Source organism: Poeciliopsis prolifica, unplaced genomic scaffold (assembly GCF_027474105.1).
Source record: "Poeciliopsis prolifica strain line A6 unplaced genomic scaffold, Auburn_PproV2 SCAFFOLD017, whole genome shotgun sequence".
Taxonomy (NCBI): Eukaryota; Metazoa; Chordata; class Actinopteri; order Cyprinodontiformes; family Poeciliidae; genus Poeciliopsis; species Poeciliopsis prolifica.
In genome coordinates, this window is record NW_026562392.1 from 7383394 (window position 1) to 7408699 (window position 25306).

Here is a 25306-nt window from a genome sequence, read left to right on the forward strand (position 1 = left end):
CGAGCTTTGCTGTTGACAGCCATGTTCCTAGCTGCAAACGTTCACTTGTTGGTTTAACTCCTTTGTTGTTTAATGCACATAAACTCACTCAAACACCCCAGGATCAGTATTCATTTTGTTGCTTATGAGCCCACATCAAAGCATTTGCGTGCCCCTGCACAAACAGTACAGGATCCTTAAAAGTGCCTCTCCTCTCCTTTTGCCTTTACTTCCATTTCACAAAACATAAGTAGGTCAAGCAGGATGCCCCCACTACCAAAACACATTTTTTTCCACTATATTAGTTTTTTGCTCCTTTTGCCTTGGCTCTTAAATCCTTTAAAAACATCAGAAATACAGAAAAATGATTTAGCAGGTAGCTAATAAAATTATATTCACCTTGCTGTTTGTGTAAGGCTTGGTAGAGTGAGAGAGAGAGATGACTGTAACCTTCACAGCAAGCTAAAGTGTTCTCCAACGCAGTGAAAAGAGCGCGGAGAGAGCATAGAGGAATCACATTCACTCCTGAGCAACACAGCGTTGGTGTGTTGAACATTGCTAAATTCATTTATTACGATTTGAAACCCCATCAAACAAAGACAGGGCCCAAGCATGTTTGCATGAACGGCCTTATGGAGCAACTTTTATTCAGTCCAAAAGAAACGGGGCCCCAGTGAAGAAATGCACAATTAACACAAAACAAGCACATATGAAATACAATTTGCTCAACTGAATGTACCATTTTTGTTTTTGTTTTTTTTACACAGCTGGCCCACCCACATCCTTTTCTGTACAAGTACTGAGCAGTAGTGCGTGAAAAGGAATTTACACACACACCTAAACATTAAAGCGATATGCTCTTTGCCCTAGATGCATATTTAGCTCCCAAGTCGTTGTTTTTCTTTGTTTTCCCTTTGATCTGCTCTGTGGAAAAGTGACATGTTCCTTTTCTTCGGTTGGTCTCCCTCAGCCCAGTGCGGAGGCTCCATGACAGACTTCAGCGGCGTCATTCTCAGTCCAGGCTTTCCAGGGAATTACCAGAGCAGCCTGGACTGCACCTGGAGAGTTCAACTCCCCATTGGCTTCGGTCTGTAACCCGCCCACCATCCCCCTCCTGTTTTCCTTCCTCTACCTCCTCTTCTGTTGTATTTTTTTTGTACTAGTCCTTATGTTGTTTGTGCTTCTCTCTTGTCTTTTCCCTTTTTTATTGTGCTAAAAACAAGTAAAGAGGATCACTCGTGATTATTTTGCTAAACTGTGGAAGTAATAAACTTTAGCTCATTTACAGACAGAATAAATGCAGATGTAGCTACATATCCTAAACATTTTAATGAATATGTCTTTGTATTTTTGCTTGTTGTATTCCCATCAACTCCTGCTTATTAATCCGATACCTAAGAAGCTATTTTAGATCTCTATTACTAGACGTTCAACTGTTTAATTGTCAAAATTGGGATATTCTGTAGCAAGTTGCTCACCACTCTTACTGCTGAACGTTACTTTATTTAAATTCTTGTAACCATTATATATAAGGTTATATTTTGACTGTGACATGACAGATTTGATGAATGGATTGAATATAATAAGCCCTTAATGCCTTGTCAGAGTCTCAAAGAAAATCGTTGATGTGTGGATTAGGGTAGGAAATTACTATTTAAAGAACAAGCTTTTCCTAATTGAAACTTTACCTTGTCTGAAAGATTAGAGTGAGACAGAAGACCTTTCATAAGTAGTGTGAGATGGCATTTGAAATTGTCTTACTAATGGTTTGATGTAATCACTGTGTGACTGATATTTGCATGCAAACAATTTTCCATACTGCCTTAGCTCAGCCACAAAGAGTTTTCAAGATTTACTCATGAAATCTGAACTAATATATTAGAAGATTATTGCAGATGTTAATCCACAATCCTCCATTTTGACTTTAACTTCCTCTTTTTTGCAATTCAGGGATCCACCTGCAGTTTCTGAACTTCTCCACAGAGCCTGTCCATGACTATTTGGAGGTGCGCAGTGGGACTCTGGAGACAGGGACAGTGATAGATCGATTCAGTGGCCCTGTGGTGCCCAATTCTCTCTTTAGCACCACGCACGAGACCACACTCTTCTTTCATAGTGACTATTCCCAGAACAAGCCTGGCTTCCACATTGTCTACCAGGGTAAGAACCAAAGATTGGTTTTGTTGAAATTGGTTTTTGTAATAGCAGCAGGTGAAGTGGAAGAAGGGTGAAAAGCCATCATTTAGATGGACTTGAAAAGAGAGGATGACAAAAGGGAGACAAAAATGGAGAACTTTGATTCACCACAAATGTCTTCTGAGCCATAAAGTTTATGTTCTTGAAATTTAAACTTTCTGATGTCTAATGACTTATCCAGCATTCCACATTATGCTGATTCACAGTAGGTGTGGTGTAATGTGTGCACTGTTGGTTTTCCTCCACACATATTAGATGTATGGCAGTCTAAAAAGTTTAATTTTGCTCTTAGATGACCAGGCCACATTGTCCCATATCCCTGCTACGTTTCTTGTGTTGTAGAAAATGTTAAACACAAATTCTTATGACTTTAACAATAATTTTCTAGTCAACATTTTTCCGAAAAGGCTAAATTTATGGGGTGCATCACCAATAATTGTTGCACCTTCTGAAATTCTGCGTGCCTTTTGGGTGGTTCTCTGACTAATGCACTTGCCTAGCCAGTCCGCTAGCTAAGTGCATCAGTATGCAGTTGTGTCATACTTTCTCCATTTTTGATAATGGATTGAACTACACCCACTTGAGTATAAAGCTTGGCACATTATTTCATTTGTTTAGTGCACATACATCTACTTCACAGCAATGCACTTCTCCCAAAAAAACAATTAAAATACATTCAAGTTTGCAGTGGCAATGTGACCAATGCATAAAAGTTCAAGGGCTATTCAATTCACTAATTATGTTATGTCGTGTATAAAAATTTGCTCACTAACAACTTCTTGGAATTGTACCTACAGCATACGAGCTGCAGAGATGTCCCGACCCACGTCCATTTCGCAATGGTATAGTGATCGGTCAGGACTACAGTGTGGGGATGACCATTTCCTTTGAGTGTCTGCCAGGTTACACTCTGATCGGAGAGGCCTCTCTCACATGTTTGCATGGAGTCAGCAGAAACTGGAATCACCCCATACCTCGCTGTGAAGGTGAGGCCCCGCTGTGTCTTTCAAGCTGCATTTGTGTCTTGCTGTTAGTGAATTTCATCTACAGAAACAACATTAAAGAAGTACCACTGCATTTTCTCGGTTACTGTATCAGTCTCTGGAAGCATTATCCCCAAATTAATGCAGTTTTTGTATGAATTAAAAATGTGTTTTTGTGAGTAACTTTTAATCTGGCAGCTTCAAACTTTGTGGTGAAATATGAAATAATCTGAGAAAATTATTTAACATCTTCAAAAAGGGACTAAAATGGGGGCATATGTCATTCTGTCATAAAGACCTACATCAGAAATATCTTTGAAGTGATTCTTAATAAATAAATAAATAAATAAATAAATAAATAAATAAGGGGTTCCTATGACTGCTTGCTGTGATATTCTTTATTGTTGGAGATAAAAGCGTCTGACTCACCAAAAATACCAGCCCTTTGCTAAAATATGAACTACAGCACATTATAGTGATTTGTGGAGCATTTGCAAGTCCTTTATGACAAAAGTTGAAAATGCCTGGGTACATTGTAAATCTCAAAACGTCTACTCAGATGTCACTCTGGGCTGCCAAAATATCTATCATCAGTTAAGCGAAGCAAAGACGAACCGTTAAGGTGAACATCAGTCAATCTCAGTTTTTAGGATATGCAGCTTTTGCTTTGCTTCTTTCATATCCCAGCATTTTCTTTCAGTCCTTTGGGCAGTATTTTTTTAGGTAAGATTATGTCAGAGAAGGTTTTATTTTCAAAGTTATTGGGGGTAATCAAGTTGTCAGTGGCATCTGATTGGGACATTCCCTCTCTGTTGTCTCAGTGACACACCAGACCACGTTATTATGGCTTGTTTTTATCAACAGTTATGGACGATACAGATATAAAAGCAATTTTTACAACTGAAGGAAAAGAGTGACTTTCTATTTTTTATCGATCATCTTTATCTACCTCCCCTCCCCGCAGCGCTCTGTGGTGGGAACATAACATCCTTGAATGGTACAATTTACTCCCCTGGACACCCTGCCGAGTACCCACACTTTCAGGACTGCATGTGGACTGTCAGAGTACCTCCAGGATACGGAATCTACATAAATTTCTCTGTTATCAATACAGAGCCCATCTATGACTACATCACAGTTTGGTGAGTTCCAATTCCTCCTTTAGTTAAATTTGTTCATTGTCATTGCTATGGCACACACAACCTGTTTGTTTTCTATGAGCCTTACTACTAAGGGCAGCAAGTCTTTCCTATGTAATAACACTGTTTAGGAGTCGAGTGAAACAATAATTTTTTTTTTTTCACAATACTAATTGAAGTTTTTATCACCTATATTTCTTTGAAATTGAGTCTTATTGAAGGTGAGAGAGCTTGTTTTTCACTCCTTGGGTTTTCCATGTGCTGAATGTTGTGAATGTAGTCATGGTTTTATTGATAGGTATTTGTTAACACTGTCAAAAGGGGAATTTCATTTCCTCTGGAAGCATGTTTTGATTCTGCATACATTACTGTTTTAAAACCACACTGCCAGTGCTACCAGGTTGTATAATCTGCAGAGAAAATTGTTTCTATTCCCCTTTTGACATTTGTTTCACTTTAACCTCCGTTTGTACAGAATCCAGGGAGAACTTGTGTTCTCTGATGGTTTAATGTTTGGTCATATTGGTAAGAATGAATATGTCTGCGATATAAACAAATATGCAATATCCGTTTTCACAACTTTTTTAACCTTCATCTGCATTTTGTACAATTTCCTGAAATGCGGTTGAATATAGGAGCATTGGTCAAAGCGGCAAGTAAGGTGGATGTTAGTGATACAAAAATGTATAAAATCAAAGTGACAAAACTTCTCAAAGTCCAAAGTGTCATAATAAATGAATCACTCTCCTTTAACTTCCACACCATGGTTATATTTGTACTGACATTCAGCTCTGGCAGTGCATAACAACACATGGGAAAGGGGAATTACTTTATCATTCTGCTCTCCATACAGCTGGAGAAAAACTGATATCACTTAATGAGTTACCTTCTCTCGTATCTCAGTAATACATGTACTGTGTAATCTCTTTATTTTTAAAACCAAACCTTTTGAAAATGCTGTGCTATGATATTGGTAAGAATAAACTATCTAAATAGAAGCGCTCCTATGTTTTCAAATTTCACCATCTTGCAATAGTAAAGCTGGAACGTAACTTGGATATTCACTTGCAAATCATGTTTATGTCGTGATGCAAACTGAAGTTGCACAGAAGGGATCCAACAGCTGACAAAGGGCTAAGGCCAGAGGCCACTTGGACATGTTGTGCTCACAGCTTGTGCTGTGACACTGCGATTAATTGAGCCAACAACCATTCAAGAATTTTGACCCTCCTTGACGTTGGTGGCCTCATTTTATTTCTCCCAGTTTTCCCCCAAGAGCAAAATCTATTGTCACAGAGAATGCGATTAACTAAAAGAAACCAAAGGGAGCCCAAGTTCCCTTGTCTCATCAAACTCACAAAACTTCTGCTTAGCAGTGGACATCCCAGTGAGTGTTGCTCTAAAAGACAGAAATGTGCATCAGCACAAAAACTTCTGGTTGGAGCCTCTTGAGATGTTTGTTGGTTTGTAGAAACTTCTGCCGATAACAGACAGCTGTACAGCAGTAAGCAATGCTACCTTCCCTCTGTCGCTTTACCAGCCGCCTTCCACTCGGTCTGCCCTTCTTTCTTTACCTCCCTTGCAGCCTGTCTGATGAGTCGTAAGCCTCAGGCAGTTATGGAGCTGTCCCCCTGGGTGATAAAGAATAAAAAAATGCCTGACAGCACTGAGGTCACCATTCATACTATATGAAGAGAGAAATACTTGTGCTACTGGTTTTAAACGAAAGGCTGCATAAATAATCTGTCCCCTGACGGCAACATTTCACTTTCTTCCTCGACCACAGCCTCCAATTTTGCTGATGACTCTGAAATGAAACTGACATAAGCTTTTTTTTTTAAGTACATAAGATATTAAAGGCACACATACATACAAGAACAGTATTTTGTGTACATCATTTTGCTGATGATGGCTAAAGTCCTCTGAAAGAGCCAGTGATGTAATCTCTTTCCTTACTAAGCTTTTACAATAGGATTTTCTTCCCATTTGAATTTCTGTCTGTTGTGAAAGAAAGAAATCACTTCTGAGTTTTTCTTAATTCTCTGTCTAACAGAGGTTAAATATGCCACCCCTCCACTCCTCCTCATCTCATTAGCAGAGGTGATTCTGTGTTTTGGAATCAGCAGCATCCCTTACAAATGGCTTTACTGCTGATGGCAAGGTCTCTAATTACTCCAAAGCAATCCATCCATTCATTCAGTTATTCATTTGGAATTGGGACAGTATTTTGTTATTAATTTGGACCTTTGTTGCAACTGTGACACAAATATATTCCCCCCTACAGCTAATTAACAAAACTCTTTAACAGTGTAAAAAGCAAATGGAGATTGATTCTTCTATGTTTCGGGAGGGAGTTTTGCAAAAGTATGGAGCAAATCTTACTCGTATTTCCAGAAAGAAACTTTTTTATGACCATATAAAACCTGTCTCTGTGTTACTTCTCTCTACCTGGGTGATCTTGTGGTCTGTTTACCAACAGAATATATAATTAGGGGGTTACCTCAGGTTTCCTCTCAATCTGACTTGCCTGAGGTGGCCCCTTCGGAAAAAAACCCCAGAGGCATCCTAATTAAATGTCTGTATGTCCTTGAGAAGTTCTTTCCAGAAGGAATACTGAAGCAACTTACTCTAAATTCAATGGCAAAAAATTGGCTTCTGTGAACTCTGCCAATGGCTTATTTCCAACATTTTTTCTACAAATTCACATTTTGACCATCACAAAACATTTTTTGGGACTTACTATCATTTGGCTCAAAACATTATTTTTACCTTAAGCACACTGCCTTGTTTTTCCATTTTATAACATCAAATTTCACTATCTTGTAAGATTTGTGTGTTATCGAAAAAACAAATGTAAATATGTAGTCAGCCCCTTCCCTTTGGCACCTTACAATACAGTTTAACCATTAGACTTCTGAAGTTCTGTTTAGTAAGCAATGTCCTGTTATGTGAGAGACTGTCTTCATGCATAACGATATGGAGAAGTTTAAAGCAGCTTTGGGTTATAAAACATACCCTATTTAGAAAACAGTGCCAAGTTTTAAACATCTCAAAGAAATTTTATAATCCATAATCTAAAATAGAAAGTATGGTCCGACTGCAACCACATTCACCTGAGCTGACAGGTGGATGGAACTGATTGTAGATGGTAAATGGTCTGTGCTTATATTGATGGCGCTTTATCAAGTCTGGAGGACCTCAAAGAACTTCACACTACATTCAGTCAATCTTGCACACATTCAGACTCTAATGAGTGGGAATATCATAAAAGAAAGTCTGCAAGCACTGACTCATAGGAAGTGAATATAAGTACAGGCCATACTTTATCTGTGAAAGAATATTGGAAAGCATTGAAACCATGTTTCAGTGGCTGTAATAGACCTTACATTTTGTTTTATACATTATAGATGTGCTAGGAAATCTAGTGAGAGCTAGTATGAAAGTATAGTTTATGTGCAAGTGAAAGTTTCCATGATCATAGAAGTTGCCACACATTATTGTGAATCGATGAAGGATAAAAAAAAAAAAAAAAGCCAAGTGTTGTGCACCAAACAAGTATTTTTGGCTTTTTTTCCATCTTTGGGTTTTTTTCTGATTTCTCTTTAAGAATTATAATTAACAGCGTTTGAAATATATATTTTTTTCTTGTCTTCCTGTTTTAAGAAGCCATTAATTCATTTTATGTGGAGCAGAGGTGAAGCACTGATGTTTATGTGCATATGTGGAGAAGGGAGTTGCTGTAAAACTGGGGATGGAGTATGAAAAAAAATAATTTGATTTTGACACAAATAGCATGGCTTGTATTAGAAACCGTAGACAGAAGTAAGTTTTTTTTTTCTTTAGATAGCTTCTTGATGACAATTTTAAATTGCTCTACTCCTGTCCAATTATAAGTCTGTAATAATTATTTTTTTACTTTTGAATTATCAAGCCTTTCCACTTTTTAGAGCCAAATACCATATTTATTTATTTAAAAAAAAGTTCAGTCGATGTTTCCTTTATCAGTACAGCTGAAAGGCCCGTGGGGGCATTTTATTGCTTTACTCTGTATGAGCAACCGATAGCAAACTTCTGTTTGTGTAACTTTTTTCTCTAACTGTTGGGAGTCTGCTGATTCGACAAGGCCGCTTGGGAATAAATAGACCTGCTCTTTGATCCTAGCTACTGTTTATTTAGAAATCATCTTTGCTCTTGCTCTCCATCCACCGTTCCTAACCTATCTGTGTCTCCATATCAGGGATGGACCCGACCAAACTTCGCCTCAGATCGGCCAGTTCAGTGGCACATCATTGCAGGAAGGTGTGTTCACCACAGCTAATCAGGTCCTCATCAAGTTTCACAGTGACTTCAGCACCAGCGGCTTCTTCGAGCTCCATTATTATGGTGAGTTTCCCTTTGATACCAGCTACAAACACTTTATTCCACATTTCTTTGAGTTTATTCATTTGGTCCTTAATATTCCTCATATTGGAGTGAGCAGAGACTGATTGCTCATTCTTCTCTTATATTTAAACCTTGTTAATTTCCCTTTTTCTCCTGGCCTTGTCATTCTTTTATTGTATTTCTTCCAGTTATGCATGGTGATAAATGATGGATGACTCCTTATGTCTGTTTTTGTCTGCAATATAAAAGCGTCTTTTGAAGGGAAGTTGATTAATAATAAAATGCACCCCATCGCCGCTAAATTAGTTATAGTTTTTGATGGTTATGAACAGTGATAGGCAGCAATTTATGATCTAATCAGCTTTCGGTATAATGGAAGAGAAAAGACGTGTGGGGCCGAATAGAAAATGTGCTTGTCTCTGTTTCTCTCTCCCGGATGTTTTTTAGTGCACACATACACTCTTGTTGCAGAGTTCACTGTTTGTTCTCTCTCCAACAGCTTACCAGCTGAGAACTTGTCAGCCACCTCCTCCCATCGCCAACGCCACTATCCTAACCGATGATGACGAGTTTGAAATAGGTTTGTCTCATTTTATTTTGCTTGTTTACAGGCTGGGACAATGTGTAATAGAATCAGCTTTCACTTGACAAAGGTGCATCTGCATGGACAGCCAACAAAGGACAAAACAAGCAGGCGTGCGCATATGAAATCCTCGTCATCTAAAAATAATTTATTCATTTGGTGGATTTTGACTTTTTCTTGCAGTTTTAATGATGTTTTCATGGTGTCTTTCTTAATATTGTTGTCTTTCTTAATATTGTTGAAACTTTTATTTTCTGCTCTGCATTTGTATTATACCAAATGTATTTATACACATTAATGAACCTAGGCATGTGTTTATTGTAGTCTCTACCATCTTTTTCTATCTCGGGTGTCTGTGTTTCCTTCACTCTGCTCATCCTTTTAAGGGTTCCCATCTATTCATGCTTCATGCATTAAAATATTAGTTTGAAGGCAGGGCTAATTAGATGTACTTATAAGCTGTTTGTGTTTTCAGTGCTCAGAAGTAATTAGTAAAGTGAAGTGGAAGTCATGTGGCCAGTGGCTGACTTACTTTGAGCCTTTGAATTTGTGTGTAGTTTTCATTTTTAGTGTGCTGGTGTGCAAGTGTACGGCTGCGTAATTTAATGAAGTGCCTTAAGTTCTAGAGGATGTCAGTCTTCATTAGGAAATGTGCAGATGATTACTGTTTCCAGTGGTGGAGCTGAGGAATGCTACCGACGTCCCAGTGTGTGAGTGGGTGTCGGTGCGCTTCCCCACGAATGTGGGTGCGTGGGTTGACGAATTGATAGATCTTTTCCTCATGTCCAATTTTTGCCTCTTGTGTTTGTATTTGCACGATCTCCGGCGTAAACAACCCCACAGGAGATATTATCCGTTACTCTTGCCAGCCGGGCTTCACCTTGGTGGGCAGCGAGATCCTGACCTGCCGACTTGGAGAGAGGCTACAGATGGATGGGCCGCCACCAGTCTGTCAAGGTTGGTTTTGCGCAGTGGATGTTTAAGGGTCAATGAATATGTTTTTGCGAAGGTGTTGAATGTTTTTTTATGTTTGCGCCTGTGTGCTTTTTTTATTCATGTGTATGCGTAATCATACTGTTATGAGTGCACTTGACACCACTCTGCCAGGGTTGGTTTCAGTCAGCAGCACTCATGGTTGATGCATCATTTAACAGACAGACAGCCAGCAGGCCGCCCTCCAGCAGTATCCTGGCGGCAAACAGCATCGCTGTTCTTCATCAGGATCGGGATTTGCAGGTTTTTGGAACAGAGCCGGCCCAGCCCTGTGTGAGAACCGTAATGTGACTGCTGAGGGTCGACTTGAGACCAATTAAAGATCAACAGATTTCCTTCTGATGTCTTTTTTTTTAATCTGTGAAATCTCGTAACACTGAACTTATAATCCTCACATTTTCAAAATGTGTAGCTGACATATCCAGATCTGATGTTTATGTTTATATTTGATGTTTACGTCGGATGCAGCTCCATTTGGAATGTTTTTACTCACATCTATGTGGTGTTTTGATTTTCTTCTCCTTTTATTCAGAATTTGAGTGGGTTTATTTTAATATGGGAATCTCAAGTAAAGCTGCACACAGCAACAATGTGGTATGGTAAACAAAAAGCATTTTTTTTTATTTACCATAATTTAATGCCTTACTCACATTTAGCAAGTGATTGTGCAAAGAAAAAAATTTTTTGTGAAAAATGAAATATAACAGTGCTTTGCTCAAGCATTCCCATTACAATTATAATAAATACAACTATTTTACATTTTTAAAATATTTTATTAAAACAGTGTCTTGTGTATTTGTATACAACCACCTTGAATCAGTATAAATAGTCATAATTAGTTGTATAATTATTCATTTTGCTAAACATACAGTATTTGTGATAGAGATCCTAAAAAATATTTGTTGTATGCCACACAAGTTACCTTTAAGAGTCAGGAAATTGAAACAAGAAACTGTAGCTAAATTCTTGTTTGGTAGAAAAATGTTTTTATCTCATCGTGGCAACTAAAGCAGCAGGAACAGGCGAAGGAGGTGAAGTCAAATGGGAATACTGGAAAGTGAATTTTCCCAGCTCATTTCTCGGAACTTTGCCAAAATCATCCGGTTCATATTAGCCAGACCTCACATAGTGGTACTTTTGACAATTACCTGCATTCAAATGTAAGTGCTAAAATTAACCTGCCAAATATACATAGCTGCTGCTAATTCTTGATGTCTTCTTCTCTCAAAGAAAGTGTTTGATGTCCTATAAAGAAAAAGGCAAAGCAAATAAGGGTTGCTTTTATAAAGAATCATGCCCTAAACTGAGAACCTGAATGGCAGAGGTAGTGAAATACACATTTAAATTGGGCGATAGACTTGTTTGTTTATATATCAGATTGCCAATCGTCTTGTTCGAGTTTTTCTAAAACTGGCCTCAAGGATCACATTGACATAGTTAGCACAATTTTTGGGTGGGTAATTTGTTGCTTGACATTTTCATGGATCACCTAATTTTTACTCTTAAGAATTCATTACATTTCCTTGCATTGAATATGTTATGCCCTTGTACACCTCCAGCGTGAAACTAATTGCTCTCCTTGGGACATGTAAAGTTAAACTTGATTTGAGTTGACCTGCTATTCACAGGCAAGAGACTGCTACTGCATGCTTGTAACGAGGGCTTTTTATCCATCAAGTTAACAGGCCAGGAGAGAAACTTCTCTTATGCTTTTTGATTCCATTTTCATTTTTAGTTGTCATTTCATGCCTTAACGACAACACTAAAATGCTTTTGTTTCAGTGTGCAAATTTATGCCTAAATATTCCTTGTTTTTCAGAAACATTAAGTCAGGCTCTGTAGACAAGGAAGCGTATGAAAAAAGTTATATACCAGGTTTATACAGTCATGACTGAGCTGATATGCAGTTCTTTCCAAAAGTATTGACACAATGTATTTTGTTAGGATGTTATGTGAAAGAGCAACACATCAACACAAAGTAGTACAAGACTGATATGAGAGGAAAAAAGTAAAACATTTTTTACAAGCAAAAATATAAAAATGATGTGTGCATTTGTATATTTACTCTTGAGACAATACTTTGTGGAATTTCCTTTTACTGGGATTACAATTGCAAGTCATTTTGGTTGCATCTCCGACCCACATCGCACATCTGGAGACTAAAATCTGTCCCTAGTCTTTCTTTAGCATACTTTCCCAATTGACAATGTCTTGCCACACATTGCCATTTGGATTTAGGTGAGAACTTTTTTGTGGAAATCCTTTGCTTAAGATGTGAATATTTGATGTTTACCTGTAATCAAATTACTGTATTTTTTTAGAGATGAATGAAATAGGTATAGGAACATTTCTTATGAATATACAGTTCTTTATAACTGTGTGAGCAGACCTCTTTTATGTGCTTTCTATGTGCAACCAGACACCCCCCACCACAAGCTTGTACGTTTTTTTTCTGCTCTCAGGGTAGTTTCTCATCCATATTACAGTACTTTATAGGCCTATCTTATGAAGTAGCAGTATTGAGGGGGTTTGAAACATTTTAAGCCTCTCATGATTCATTTTTTAATCCCTGCACCGAAAGTTAAATTCACAGAGTTTAAGCCCCAACAGGGCTCACTGGACTCCTTGGTGTGTGTTGCCTGGCAACGTTAGTTTATTAAACAAGTAATGGAGAATATAAAAATTATGAGTGCTGCTCACCTAAATGGGGCTGGTTGCAGCTTTGTAGATAGTAACATGTGTGTCTTCCTGGATGAAAGGCTATTGTGAGGTTATTTGTGTAATTAGGGGTTGCACAAATGAGCTATAAACATGCAGGAAGAACTACATGTAATTTACAAACCTTTGGATAAAATGATTTTGAATTTTTATATCTATGCAAATGAAATGCAGACTGTGGTTTCTGGTTTTCAAGTTATGTAATTTGATATTGTGGTGGTTTCAATTAACATTTCCTGTCTCCCTGTAAAAGTGATGTCACGGATCTTATTAAAAAGGTCAACGGTAAGAAGCATATTGTGTATTTAAACAAATTATTTCAATAGCATCACCAAAATTTATCTGCTATTTACAATTAAAATAGTATTATCAATATCTGAAAATCCGTCACAGTATTTTGGTTAGTGAAACATTTATTTATGCATACAACCATTATGTCAAGAAAAAAAATGGCCTTAACACAAAATCACCCCATTACTGAGTCACTATTTTTGAAACATTAATGCTGGTTGTATTTACAATTTCCTGGAAACCATTGCAGAAATAAAAATGTTCAAACAGCCAGAGTTGTAATCCTGTACAAACACACGCAAGCACATGAGCCATCCAAATGATTGAAGGTCAAACAAACCCAGGCTGCTATTACATCAATGTGGCGTCCTTACTTTGATGCTCGATCCAGTCTAGATTTAAGTCAATCCGGCAATTAGTACACCATACGGAGATATCGTTTTTTGTGAAGCAAATCGGCCCTGGCAGATAGGCAACCAGCAACTCATGGTTCCTATCCCAGTCATTGACTTTTCAAGACATGTTTTGGTATCTTAGAATGAATAGTTATATTTGCTGTACTTTTTTTATGATGCTAATCTATAATGTAATTGTTCATCATAGCGCAGCATGTATTTAAAGAAAATTGATGCACTTTAACATCTCAGGTCATAGAAAATGTTTTTGTTTTATATCTTGCTGTTTTGAAATTGATGTTAAATTTTAAAGTTGATAGCATGGAATCCAAAAAAGGTTTAGTTTTTTTTTTTTTTTTATGAGTTTACAATTTCTTCTCAGCAGAAGTACAGTTGAGTACAAAATTATTCATATGTATGACCTTTTTTAGAATAATTTTTAATATATTGTAATTTTTAGTTGACAATTTATTTTCTACTATTTGCTGAAAAAACAAGACCTCCATAAAGAAATTAAACACATATGTTCAAAAAAAAAAACCCTCAAAATATAACACTCAAGATTTTGTGATGATTAAATTTATTCCCTTCGTGTTCTATGTGCTCAAAGCTTTTAATATTGTGGTTATTTCCTGCTGACTTAATATTACTATCATTTTAAAAGTAATTTTCATAAACAGAGATGTTATCACAGCAATCAATAAGACCAGTTACTGTTAAATCACTAATGACCACATTGTGTTGTATTATTGTGTTGTGTGACTTCAAGTTTTTCTCCTACTGGGTGAGGTCATGACCTCCAGGTTTCCTTTGAGCCAAACGTAAAAAGTTTCCTAATAACTTTGCAGCATGATCATTCTCTGTTACAGTATTTTCAATATTTTTTTTCTTATTCTTCTCTTTGATATATGTCCACTTTTCTCCCCTGACCTTTTTATCTGGAGTAGTTGTTCACATTAACCTTTTATATGCACCATGTTATTTCACTACCAGCCTTCAAGACCAGCTTCTAGCACCGACAGAGCAAGAAAATAAAGTAACAAGTGTGTCATTATTTCTCACATGCCAGCCGCCAGGAAATGAAACACGGACACACACACACACACACCCATTATTATTATTTGAAAGACTGATTTTAAAGGAGCACAGTGACAGCATCAGCTTTAGCCTTTGGTGGAATATCAGTCAGTTTTCGAAAATGCGATTGACTTATGACTTCCATGTGTGATTTATTCTTCCCTAAAAATTTAGTTTACCCTTTCTCTGATCCAGTTTCTTCTGCTTTATAGTCTTCTGTTTCTCTTGTTACTGTTGATTGTCTTTGTGTACTCACTGTGCTTTTGCCTAAATTTTATTTTATTGTTATCCCTGTTGCTCGTCTTCTTCTAAAATGAATGTTGACCTTTAACCCCACATTTATTTCTGTAGTGCAATGTCCAGCATATGAGGTCCGCTTCGACTCAACGGGAGAGATCTTAAGTCCCGGTTACCCTGAAAACTACTCCAATCTTCAGACGTGCTCCTGGCTAATCAACGTAGAGAAGGGCTACAACATCACTCTGAATTTTGAACTATTTGAGACTGAAAAGGAGTTTGATATCTTGGAAATATTTGATGGTATGTAACATCATGATCTGAAATAATAGTCTGACACTGAATTTAAAAAGTCAAAGCATTTGGTGTCGTTGTGCTTACTTTTTGCTGTGACTCAATTCTAGGTCCTAACATCTACAGTCAGAGCCTTTCAACACTCAGCGGCGACATAGAAACCCCGTTCAATCTGACAACCACCGGCCACCAGCTGCTGCTGCGCTGGTCCACTGACCACGCCACCAACCGCCGCGGCTTCCACATCAGATATGTGGGTGAGTATCAAAGTATGTATCCTTCTTATAATCATATTCTCTTTTTTTTTTTTTTTTTTTTTTTTTTTTTTTTTACAAATGTCATATTTAACTAGACTTGGGGCCAGATTTACTGAACCAAAGAAATTTAATGTGTGGCTGAGAAGTAGAGGTACTGCCAGTTCGGAGTGTACAGTTGAAAGAGTAAACATTTTTGCTGGTTTGGGAATGCAGGAAAAAGCACTTCCTTTAAGTATGATATCTAACAAGCTCTGAGATAAATGTTAATTTTTGTTTTATGTCACTGGCTTAGAATTACCCAAATAATGTAGGGGAAATAAACTTGCCTATCCTACCCTGATAAATGTGCAAAACGCTTTAAAATCTGTTAATATTTTTACTTCAGCAAAATTTCCCTCTGAAGTTGTTTCAGAAAATTCCAATCAATAATTTCAGTATTCAATTAAAATTAAGTTAATGTGTAAAATGTAATCGTTTTTTGTTTGTTTTTTTACAAAATTATTGATCACGCAGTAATTATTGCATCTGACGATAATATTTTGTACAATATAAAACACGCTTTTACCAATAGAACAACAGTTATTGTGATTTGACCATGTTGACCGAGAGCTTTAATTATTCCACTGAACAGTTTTTCCATATGATCCTAGGTCCATATGGGAGGATCATTTCCTTCTGAATAAATAATCTGGTAGAGTTCACCAGATCTGTTATATTTAAAATGTCTTTGTATTTCAAACATAATGTGTGTTATGTGGACTTTTGGAAGGCATCAAAGATCCTCCACCATACATACAGCACTAAATAAAGTTCATGCAAGTGTGGTATTTTGGTTTATATTGGTGATGGTAGGACAGAAAAATTTCTTTTTTTGCATCAGTCTTAAAAATTCAGTTAGCAGGAGCAGTTCTCAGGGTTGATATAAAGACCTTGAAACATCAATATAAAACTTTTGAAGTGGTTAGCTTTACATATTTTAAATGGAAACTTTAAAGGACTAAATGGAAGATCTAGTAAGCACGGATCAGCTTGATTTAAAATGCCCCCCTTATATTTATTCAAATCTAGTTGTCAAATGTTTCAACAGCTGTGCTGATCTTGATTTTGTTAAAAAACAATTATTTCCTTTCCCCCTCTGAATAAATGTAATTCATCTAAAAGTTGAACTTTCTGAATATTTTTTGTGTTAGTTTGTGCTGCTGCAATCCAAGAGTAATTCATTTAGAGGCATTTTGCACAAGCTGCCAGGGGTGCCAAGAAATGTGACTGTAGTCTGGCATTTACTAAGAGATCTATAAACAGCTACAATTCAAGGAAATTAAAGCTTATTATTATAGAATAAGCCATTCATCAACAGTACAAATCCCTGTACTAAAAAGCAAAGCAGAACAACACATAACCCCATCTCTCCCCACCTCACTGCTCCCCAAACACACTTTGTCTTCCTACTTTATCTGTTGAGCAGATTCTCATAAAAACATTGTATTCATGTACGTTAGCTTTTTATTTCAATTGATCTGCTTCAATTTAGTTTAGGAATCAAATGTCTGACCGAGCACACTTTCATAAAGTCGGTACCAACACTCCCCTAAATGCACACAAAAAATGCACAAGTTCAGGGTTTTTATGCACTTTGCTTCACTGTAAACCAAGTAAATCTGGCCCAATTTCAGACAACTGATGCCCTTCAAAGGTTGATGATTTTGTCAATTTGACTTTGTGTATTTGGTGGCTGAGCAAAACTGTTGCTTAAAGGAACCACAATCATTTCAGTTGAAATACAGTCTTCTTTCAAACAGTTTCTAACATTTGTATGCTTCCTCTGGCTTCATATATAAACACTGACCTAATGCTAACATGATCTAACTTGCTGTCTTCCCCTCAGTAATAGCTGCAACATCAAAGAAGGATTTTGTCAATATGAAGAGATTATCTGTGGTGCATTCACTGATCAAAAGAAGACCAGATATTTGCATTTTCAACTAATTGGAACAAAGTCACTGCTGATCAAATCAGCCATATTCATCAACCAAAAGGTTTCTTGATGGGTTTTCTACATCAAGGAATTAATAGTGACTTGTACTGAAAGGGCTATTTTTAAATTACAGTGTAAAATCAATATTCTATTGTCTTTTACCAAGGTGGTCTCTTTTTGCTGTGAAATATTCATTGAACCATCTTAGCTGCAGCTTTTTTATGTGAATACAATATGACCACATGAATTTAATCCATCTGCTGTGATTACACAGAGATATTATACTTTGAGGTCTATCACCACTTTTAAAAACACATATTCCACAAATAATAGATCACAATGGGAGAAGCTTTCATGAACAAAACACATAAGGCAGGAAGGATGTCGCTACCAGGCCTGCATGCTGTTTTGGACTCCCTAAAGTTCAGAGGGTTTTAATTCTTAATTGATTCTTTAATAAAGCAAGTGCTGCTTGGAAAGAATAGCACATAAGTCTTTTTCTATTTGAAATGCATAACTAGCAGCGCAAAAAGCAGAAAAGAAATAAATATTTGAATGTTCTTTTCTCTATTATTTTTAATACACAAGTGTGTTGCGCTGAAAGCAAGTTGGTGTGATAAATTTTGTAAAGGGAACTCCCTTTTTGACTTGATTGACTCTAATAGGAACTGATTTAAACTACAATATGTCTTTTCGTCTTAAATCGCCGCCACCTCCCGGCCATGAAGATTTTAAGAAATGGTTGACAGCTATTGGAATGCACAAAGCTCTCCCTTGAAATTTCTGTCCCATCGGCCATTAACTAGTCATATTCTGTAAATCAAATCAAATTAGTGTTTTTTATTTATTTATTATTATTATTTTTTTTTTGTAGATTGATGGCCTGTAAGATGAGGGAAGGGAATGTTATGGTATGAATAACTGCAGGGTGCACCAAGACTGTGTGTACTGAAGCAAATTGAATATGTGCATGCCAATAGGTTAGCAAGGAATTGTAATAATGTGATTTTGAGGGCTGCCTTTGCTGTTTGCTACACAGCCTGAGTGCTAAAAAGATGTGACACTCCTAAGGCTTTTCCACTCAATATTAGTCTGTATTCAAAATAGAGCTCTGGCATAATGCAAAAATATCTTAACTTGAGTCTATCTCTAGAGGTAGTTTGTTAATGTCTTTGCTCTTTTTCTCTGATTTATTTATCTTTCTTCCTCTTAATGTCTACTTTTCCACCTTCTTTCCTTCACTCTGTCCTTATTCTCTCTTCCGTTGGCTTTCTTTTTCTTTCCTGCTCTCCACTGTGGCTTTATCTCTTCATCTATTGTAGCGATGTATTGCAGTACCCCAGACTCCCCGCAACACGGCTCTGTAGTAAGACAAACTGGGGGTCATCTTAACAGCATGGTGACATGGGCTTGTGACAGGGGGTACAAGCTGATTGGAAAAAGCACAGCAGAATGCAAGAAGACCTCCTATGGCTACTACACCTGGGATGCACCAGTCCCTGCATGTCAAGGTAAGCTCATCCTACCTGCCTTTTTTTTTTTTTTTACTTACAACATTATCTAGCTTCTACATCCAATGTTCTGGTGATTGGCTCTACAACCCTGTTCCTTTCAGGTGAAATGACATGCACATAAAGCACACAAGAGTCTCAGCTCTAATCCAAGCCCTGTGTAGTTAACGGTTGAACTGAATCCAACCCGATTGAGAGCCAGCTTCCTGTCAGGTGGAAATTAAGCAAAAATCAATCTTCGCTTCTTTGTCAATTTCCGCTTTCTTAAATTACTTGCTAACTTGCCATCAACGCATGGAGACTGCACTCCTTCATCCACACATATCAGGATTGTGTATTTCCTGTGCCTCGTGGTTGCGGCCACTCAAACACACAGTCAAACAGTTGTAAACACTGACAGATGGTGTCATCAATTGCATTTTATCTTGACGCAGTGAAATCAAAATATGTATTTCAGATATATTTAAAAACATTTCACACCTGTGATTGATTCTATCAGTTTGAGGGCACAGCTTTTCCAAAATACGCAGAGCCAAGCATCCCTGCAGATAAAGTCATACAGATGATGCCCATCTGGTATGATCTTAGATGCCAGTAATTATATTCTAGTGATCTCAGAGATGACACAAACAAAAATTTTATGTTATCAGAGGAGAAAAAGTTTTCTACTCTTCATTGGCATTTGTTGAACTGCAACCATGTAGGGACAATAAATAACCAGTCAACATTAGTTATCACTAACCAACACAAATGATCTAAATCCCCTCCTTTCTTTGACTTGACACTGATAAAACCTTAAAACGAACCAGATCAAGTTTTCCTTTACTCCTGTATCTGAGAGCAAAGTGTCCCAAATGTACTTTGTGTATTTCTGTGTTCTAGTTTTGCTGTGTCTAAATGCTCCTAGTTTTATAGGTTGGAAAAAGTCTGTGCTGGAAGTACTATTGATTTTATCATGTTTTTCAATTACCTACTGTCTCATACTAAAACAAGAAAGTAAAGTTCTTTGCATATTTTCCCATTTTGTAACATTTCATCCACAAACCTAAATGTAATTTATTTTAATTTAATGAAATTAGCGAAATACCACAGAACTCTGGGAGAGCTGTAGAAATCCCAATCTCTGAATGTAGAATACCCTTATTAATCACAGCTGAAAAGCAAATCTTTGAGATCTAAATTAAGTATTGTTAATATTAAGTGTTAAATGTCATAATAGTTTTAATCTGGCTGATTTTAAATGTCATTACTCACCTGCATTTTGTGTTATTTTTGTCATACCTTTTGTTTCTCTTCCTTTTCCATTATTTTGAGTGGGTTTATTGACACAGAGGCCAAATACATGAATAATATAATCAAACGAGTTAAGTGTAAGAAGCACAAACTCTCCCACAGAGTGGGTTATAACACCTTATAAAAGCAGGTGTTGAAGCTTAATGGCATTCTTTGAAATGTAACACCTTGAAATAGAAGTTTTGACAGGTGCAACTCGTTTCGTTCATGATATAACTCAGTTCCAATAAGTGCTTCACTAAGCCCACCGCATTGAGGTATCAAGCACAGTACCGGGTCCCTGGCACTGACTCAATTTACTTCAGTGCAGATGTTATTAATGCTGCTAATTACACATGAGCTGTCTCTGCCGTGATATCTTGAAGGGTCTGCAATGAATGAGGTTGGCTGTCAAAATTCTACTGTGGCTGGTTGGAGCAAGCTGAGCAGTTATATCTTGTTGAATTTTTACGCCCTGAAGTTGTTATCCTTAGAAAGTAAAAGAAAGAACTTCTTGTGTAAATTATAAAACCTGACAGGGCTTGTGTGCTACAAGAGCTTTCACAAAACGAGTGTTTTTCTGCACAAATATTTAGCTGTCAAGCCGATGCACCTTCCACACACGTTGCAGGCTGCTATCTAACGCACGTCTTCTGCTCTGCATAAACATGTGCCGACAATGGTCCTCTTGCCACCTCTAGCTGTGTCATGCGGTGTACCCAGTGCGCCAGTGAACGGAGGTGTGCTTGCTGCTGATTACTCTGTCGGCACACGGGTGACCTACTTCTGCAACAGTGGCTATCGGCTGTCCTCCAAAGAACTGACGACCACAGTCTGCCAGCCAGACGGCACCTGGAGCAATCACAACAAGATACCCCGATGCATCAGTGAGTGCAAGAGGCTGCTTGGAGGATTGAAAGGGACAGGGAGGATGGAGGGTGATTTAGGAATACATGGTAATCTCAAAAAAACACATGGATATGCAGTAAGGAGCCGAGAGCAGACGATAGGAAAATATTTTCTCTGAATGAGGAACATACATAAATCTTACAAAATTTATTGAGAGCTATAATCTTGATAAACCTCCCTGTAGTTTCCGACTTCTTGAAAGCCACTGGAGTATGATAGTTTAACAAATCTGTCCGTCATATAAATATGGAGTAAGTCCTTGAGGACAATGATTTAAACATTTATTAAAAAAACATTAACTTGTTGCAGAATGATGAGACAGGTGAATAATAGTTGAGAGGAAATCTGTTGTTCACAGCGGGGTGCAGGTTTGATATTCCAATGCACCAAGTTAGAAAGTCAGAGCAAATTGTGATTGACACTATTTTTTTCTTCTGAGACCAATGTTTATTTCTGTTTGTGTTTATCTCACAGTAACAAATGGAAACAGAATTTTAAAAACCCTCTTGAATTAGAATGTGATTTTATTTTTTTTTGATTGTTTTATTGCTGTGCTTCTAGATTTGTCTCAAAACAGAATTGTCTTTGAACCTACTTTGCTTTCACCCACCAGTAATGACGTGCCCCAGTCTCAGTTCCTTCTCCCTGGACCACGGGAGATGGAGGATAGTCAACGGTTCACACTATGAATACGGAACTAAAATAATCTTCACCTGCAACCCTGGGTACTATCGGGTCGGCCCCGCCCACATCCAGTGTCTGGCCACCGGGGCTTGGAGCTGGAGAAATGAGAGACCTCGGTGTAGAAGTGAGTAAATTTAAAATTTCCAATACAAAAGCTAATGTTTACAGACCTTAGGATGGATTTGAAAAAAAAAAAAAATAATTTTAAAAAGAAAACTGAATTTAAGAGTAGATATTCTCTAATCCACACCTGATCAACATTAACCATGAGCAGATTATGTTATTGAAATTCATTGCTGTTTATTAATTGTATTATTAATCAGTTCACCCCATAAAAGAACATTTCACATGTATTATAAAACTGTTTTTAAACAACTCTGTTATTTTATCTGCTTCACCATTTAATTAATATAAAATATGTCAGTTAAAATGTCCATGTAAGATTTTTTTTTTTTTTTTTACAAAGCAAGTAATAAAAATAGTGAAGCCACTGTAAACAAATCATCTCAGCTATAAAGGTTCAGTAAACAGAATTTACCAAAAGACTTCAAGAATACATATGGCATACATATAGACATTGTTCGCTGCTCTGGTGAACACTAATATTTTTCTGCAGCCATTTTTTTGTTTGTTTTGAGGCAAAAGCACTGAATAGCTTGTGTAATGACAGAACAGGATCCCAGCAAGTGTTATTAAAGATGTTTGGACAAAGGAAAATACCATCATTATCCTCCCAGTGAAATAGTACAGGTCAGCTTTTATCACATTAAGGTCGGTAAGACTGGTGTAAATCATTGTGCTCTCCCATTGACTCCAAAGATGTAAGCCAATTTCTAACTCATCCTTTACTCTTTTTCTGATACTCACTCTTCTTGTACCATCCTCTTAATCTTATTGTAGTTATTTCCTGTGGCGATCTTCCTATTCCTCCTAATGGGAAGAAAATCGGGACGCAGACTACCTTCGGAGGATCAGCTATTTTCAGCTGTAACCTTGGATATGTTTTAACTGGATCTACAGTTAGAGAGTGTCTCCTGTCTGGCCTTTGGAGTGGGATGGACACTCAGTGTCTTGGTAAGTACGTTCTAAATGTTCTTGACCTAGGTCAGAGACTGCTGGCAAGCGTCTCAAAATAAATAGGAGCATTTTTGATTGGACCAACTAGAATAGAAACAGATGGAGAAGCAGTAGGTGGATATAATTGCCTCTGTTGCTAAGTTTATATGGCCAGTGTCAATAAAAACTCTGGAAGATGTACATTTTTTATGGTCCACTATTGACTTCATATATGCTCTGAATGAGGCCTCTGTTACACTTCAAACGGTTACAGAGCCTGCAGAGAAAATAATGAAAGCTTTGTGTTTCCAAATGTTTAAGCACCTTTTGCAACTACCTGCAGAGAATTAGATTATATTACCATATAGGCAGCATTAATATTTGTGAAGTTTATGACATATCGTAACAGTCTATCCGAATTTGTGGAACTTCATCCAAGATATCCTGGCAAAGTTTCACCTCTGTAAGTATTAAAACAGGAAAACATAACACAGCTTTACATACCAGAGCAGTCCTAACTTTTTTGTTTTTCTCAAGTTACAGCATAACAGACACATCAGATATAAAGTTGTTGAGACTTCAATGCAGGCTTAGGTCATAAAACAATATGCCAAGCTTTTAACAAATTGCAGAGCACTATTTAATCTTCAGGCAAAGAAGATAGGCAAAAATGTTTCAATTGAGTCATACATTTTATGTTATTTATGAAAAACCACAGATAAATCACTACTGAAATCAGACTTTTGCATTACTTCAAATGCAAAAGAAATGCACTTAATGCTGCTGTATGGTTGTTCATGTGCAAAACTGGTAGAAATGTATTCTTCAAGTTGTAATTGCAATAAAAAATTGTGTAAGAAGTATTGACCCTCGGGGTGGGGCATCCTGAATACTAATACACATCACATTTGTTATAATGTTAAAAATCATGTATTTTCAACTCAGTTATTTGTGCATCAATGAAATTCCAATATATGGCATTAGAACATGTCATTATAATGGAAAAGTCATTTGAAAAAAATTTAAGGTTATGAATTCTTTCTCATACCTTTGTTCATAATTAGATTATCTGAATTCAGTGTCATGTTGGAGCCGACTGTTAAGATTTTCTGGTCATTAGTGACATTGTAATTGCGTGGCACCATTTCTCTTTGCTTGGCTCAATCAGTTCATTAAAAGTGAATCACCTTTTGCTTGGCTTGTAATCTGACTGGTGAGGTTAACATACCTGAGCACCTTCTGGTAAAGTCGTCTACTTCAGCAATATCTTTAGAGAATCTCACTGCTCTCAATTGGAGTGTGATAATAAAATGCTCCACTGAATTTCTCTGTGCAGGAATGAATTAGGGAAATAAGGTTCTCCAGGTTTTAAGTGGCAACAGAAATGTCACCAAGTGATCCCTCTTCTCTAAAACAAGAGAATTTATTGTAGCTGTAAGTAACACGATTATGTGCACAAGTTTTTTTTTTGGGAATTGCAGATGTGCACCTTTCTTTGTGTTGCATATTGAACAACTAAAGCCAAAGCCAATGTAAATTTTGATTTAACATTTCAGAAATAATAAGCTCAAATATGTGTTCCCAGCACAATATGTGTTATGACTAAACTAATTTAACCTGTCTGCATTAAAAATCATAGACCTTTTAAAAACATGCCCCCTCATTTCATTTTCTTACATTGTTGTCAAAATTGTATTTAAATGTTAAAGTGCAATCAACATTGTGTGTGTCCTTCAGCTACCATCTATTAGTGGCAAAGCCGCTCCAAACTCATTGTTCTCACTGTTAGAAAGCCAAATTGAATCAGTTCACTACATGAATGACTGAGTGCAATAGCATTTGTTGTTTTCAAACTAATTTTATTCCCCGGCAAAAGGTGCACCACCTTATTAGTGTACATTTTTGTTATATATCACAAATGCCACACTCTAAGTAATTTCTTTTTCCTTTCATAGGAAATGTCCTCTTTGTGAAAAAGAAAGCCATAAATTGAGAGAGAAAAATAACAATGAGCAGGGACAAAGGGTAATGAGCTGTTTTTCTTTACTCTTCTGCAGCTGGTCACTGTGGCATCCCAGAGCAGATTGTGAATGGCCAGGTTATTGGGGAGAATTTTGGCTACAGAGACACAGTGGTTTACCAATGCAACCCCGGGTTCAGGCTTATTGGCTCCTCTGTTCGCATCTGTCAGCAGGATCACAACTGGTCTGGACATCTCCCAGTTTGTATTTGTAAGTCCATTATTGGTATTGCTTGCTTGTAATGGCTGACTCCCCAAATGTGAGTCAGCCATTACATAAGTCCATGAGTTCTTATGTTTATTTAGAAACAATTTAGAAACTGATTATAGATTGTATATTTATAGGTTTAAAAA

General features: G+C 37.1%; 1 protein-coding gene across 2 annotated transcripts in view; it reads left to right on the forward strand.

The window, feature by feature from the left end:
* LOC129367504 (CUB and sushi domain-containing protein 3-like) overlaps positions 1 to 25306 on the forward strand; it is a 230972-nt gene that overhangs the window by 147254 nt on the left and 58412 nt on the right. Inside the window, exons 40-53 of one of the 2 annotated variants that reach the window (XM_055042010.1) lie at positions 950 to 1066; positions 1930 to 2139; positions 2973 to 3161; positions 4123 to 4300; positions 8535 to 8680; positions 9180 to 9260; positions 10107 to 10220; positions 15089 to 15277; positions 15379 to 15537; positions 18823 to 19011; positions 20985 to 21170; positions 21806 to 22000; positions 22777 to 22950; positions 24990 to 25163. In XM_055042010.1, coding sequence (XP_054897985.1) covers positions 950 to 1066; positions 1930 to 2139; positions 2973 to 3161; positions 4123 to 4300; positions 8535 to 8680; positions 9180 to 9260; positions 10107 to 10220; positions 15089 to 15277; positions 15379 to 15537; positions 18823 to 19011; positions 20985 to 21170; positions 21806 to 22000; positions 22777 to 22950; positions 24990 to 25163 — 2301 coding nt within the window. The remainder of the gene's footprint in view (positions 1 to 949; positions 1067 to 1929; positions 2140 to 2972; positions 3162 to 4122; positions 4301 to 8534; positions 8681 to 9179; positions 9261 to 10106; positions 10221 to 15088; positions 15278 to 15378; positions 15538 to 18822; positions 19012 to 20984; positions 21171 to 21805; positions 22001 to 22776; positions 22951 to 24989; positions 25164 to 25306) is intronic. The other variant, XM_055042011.1, reaches the window with a different exon arrangement.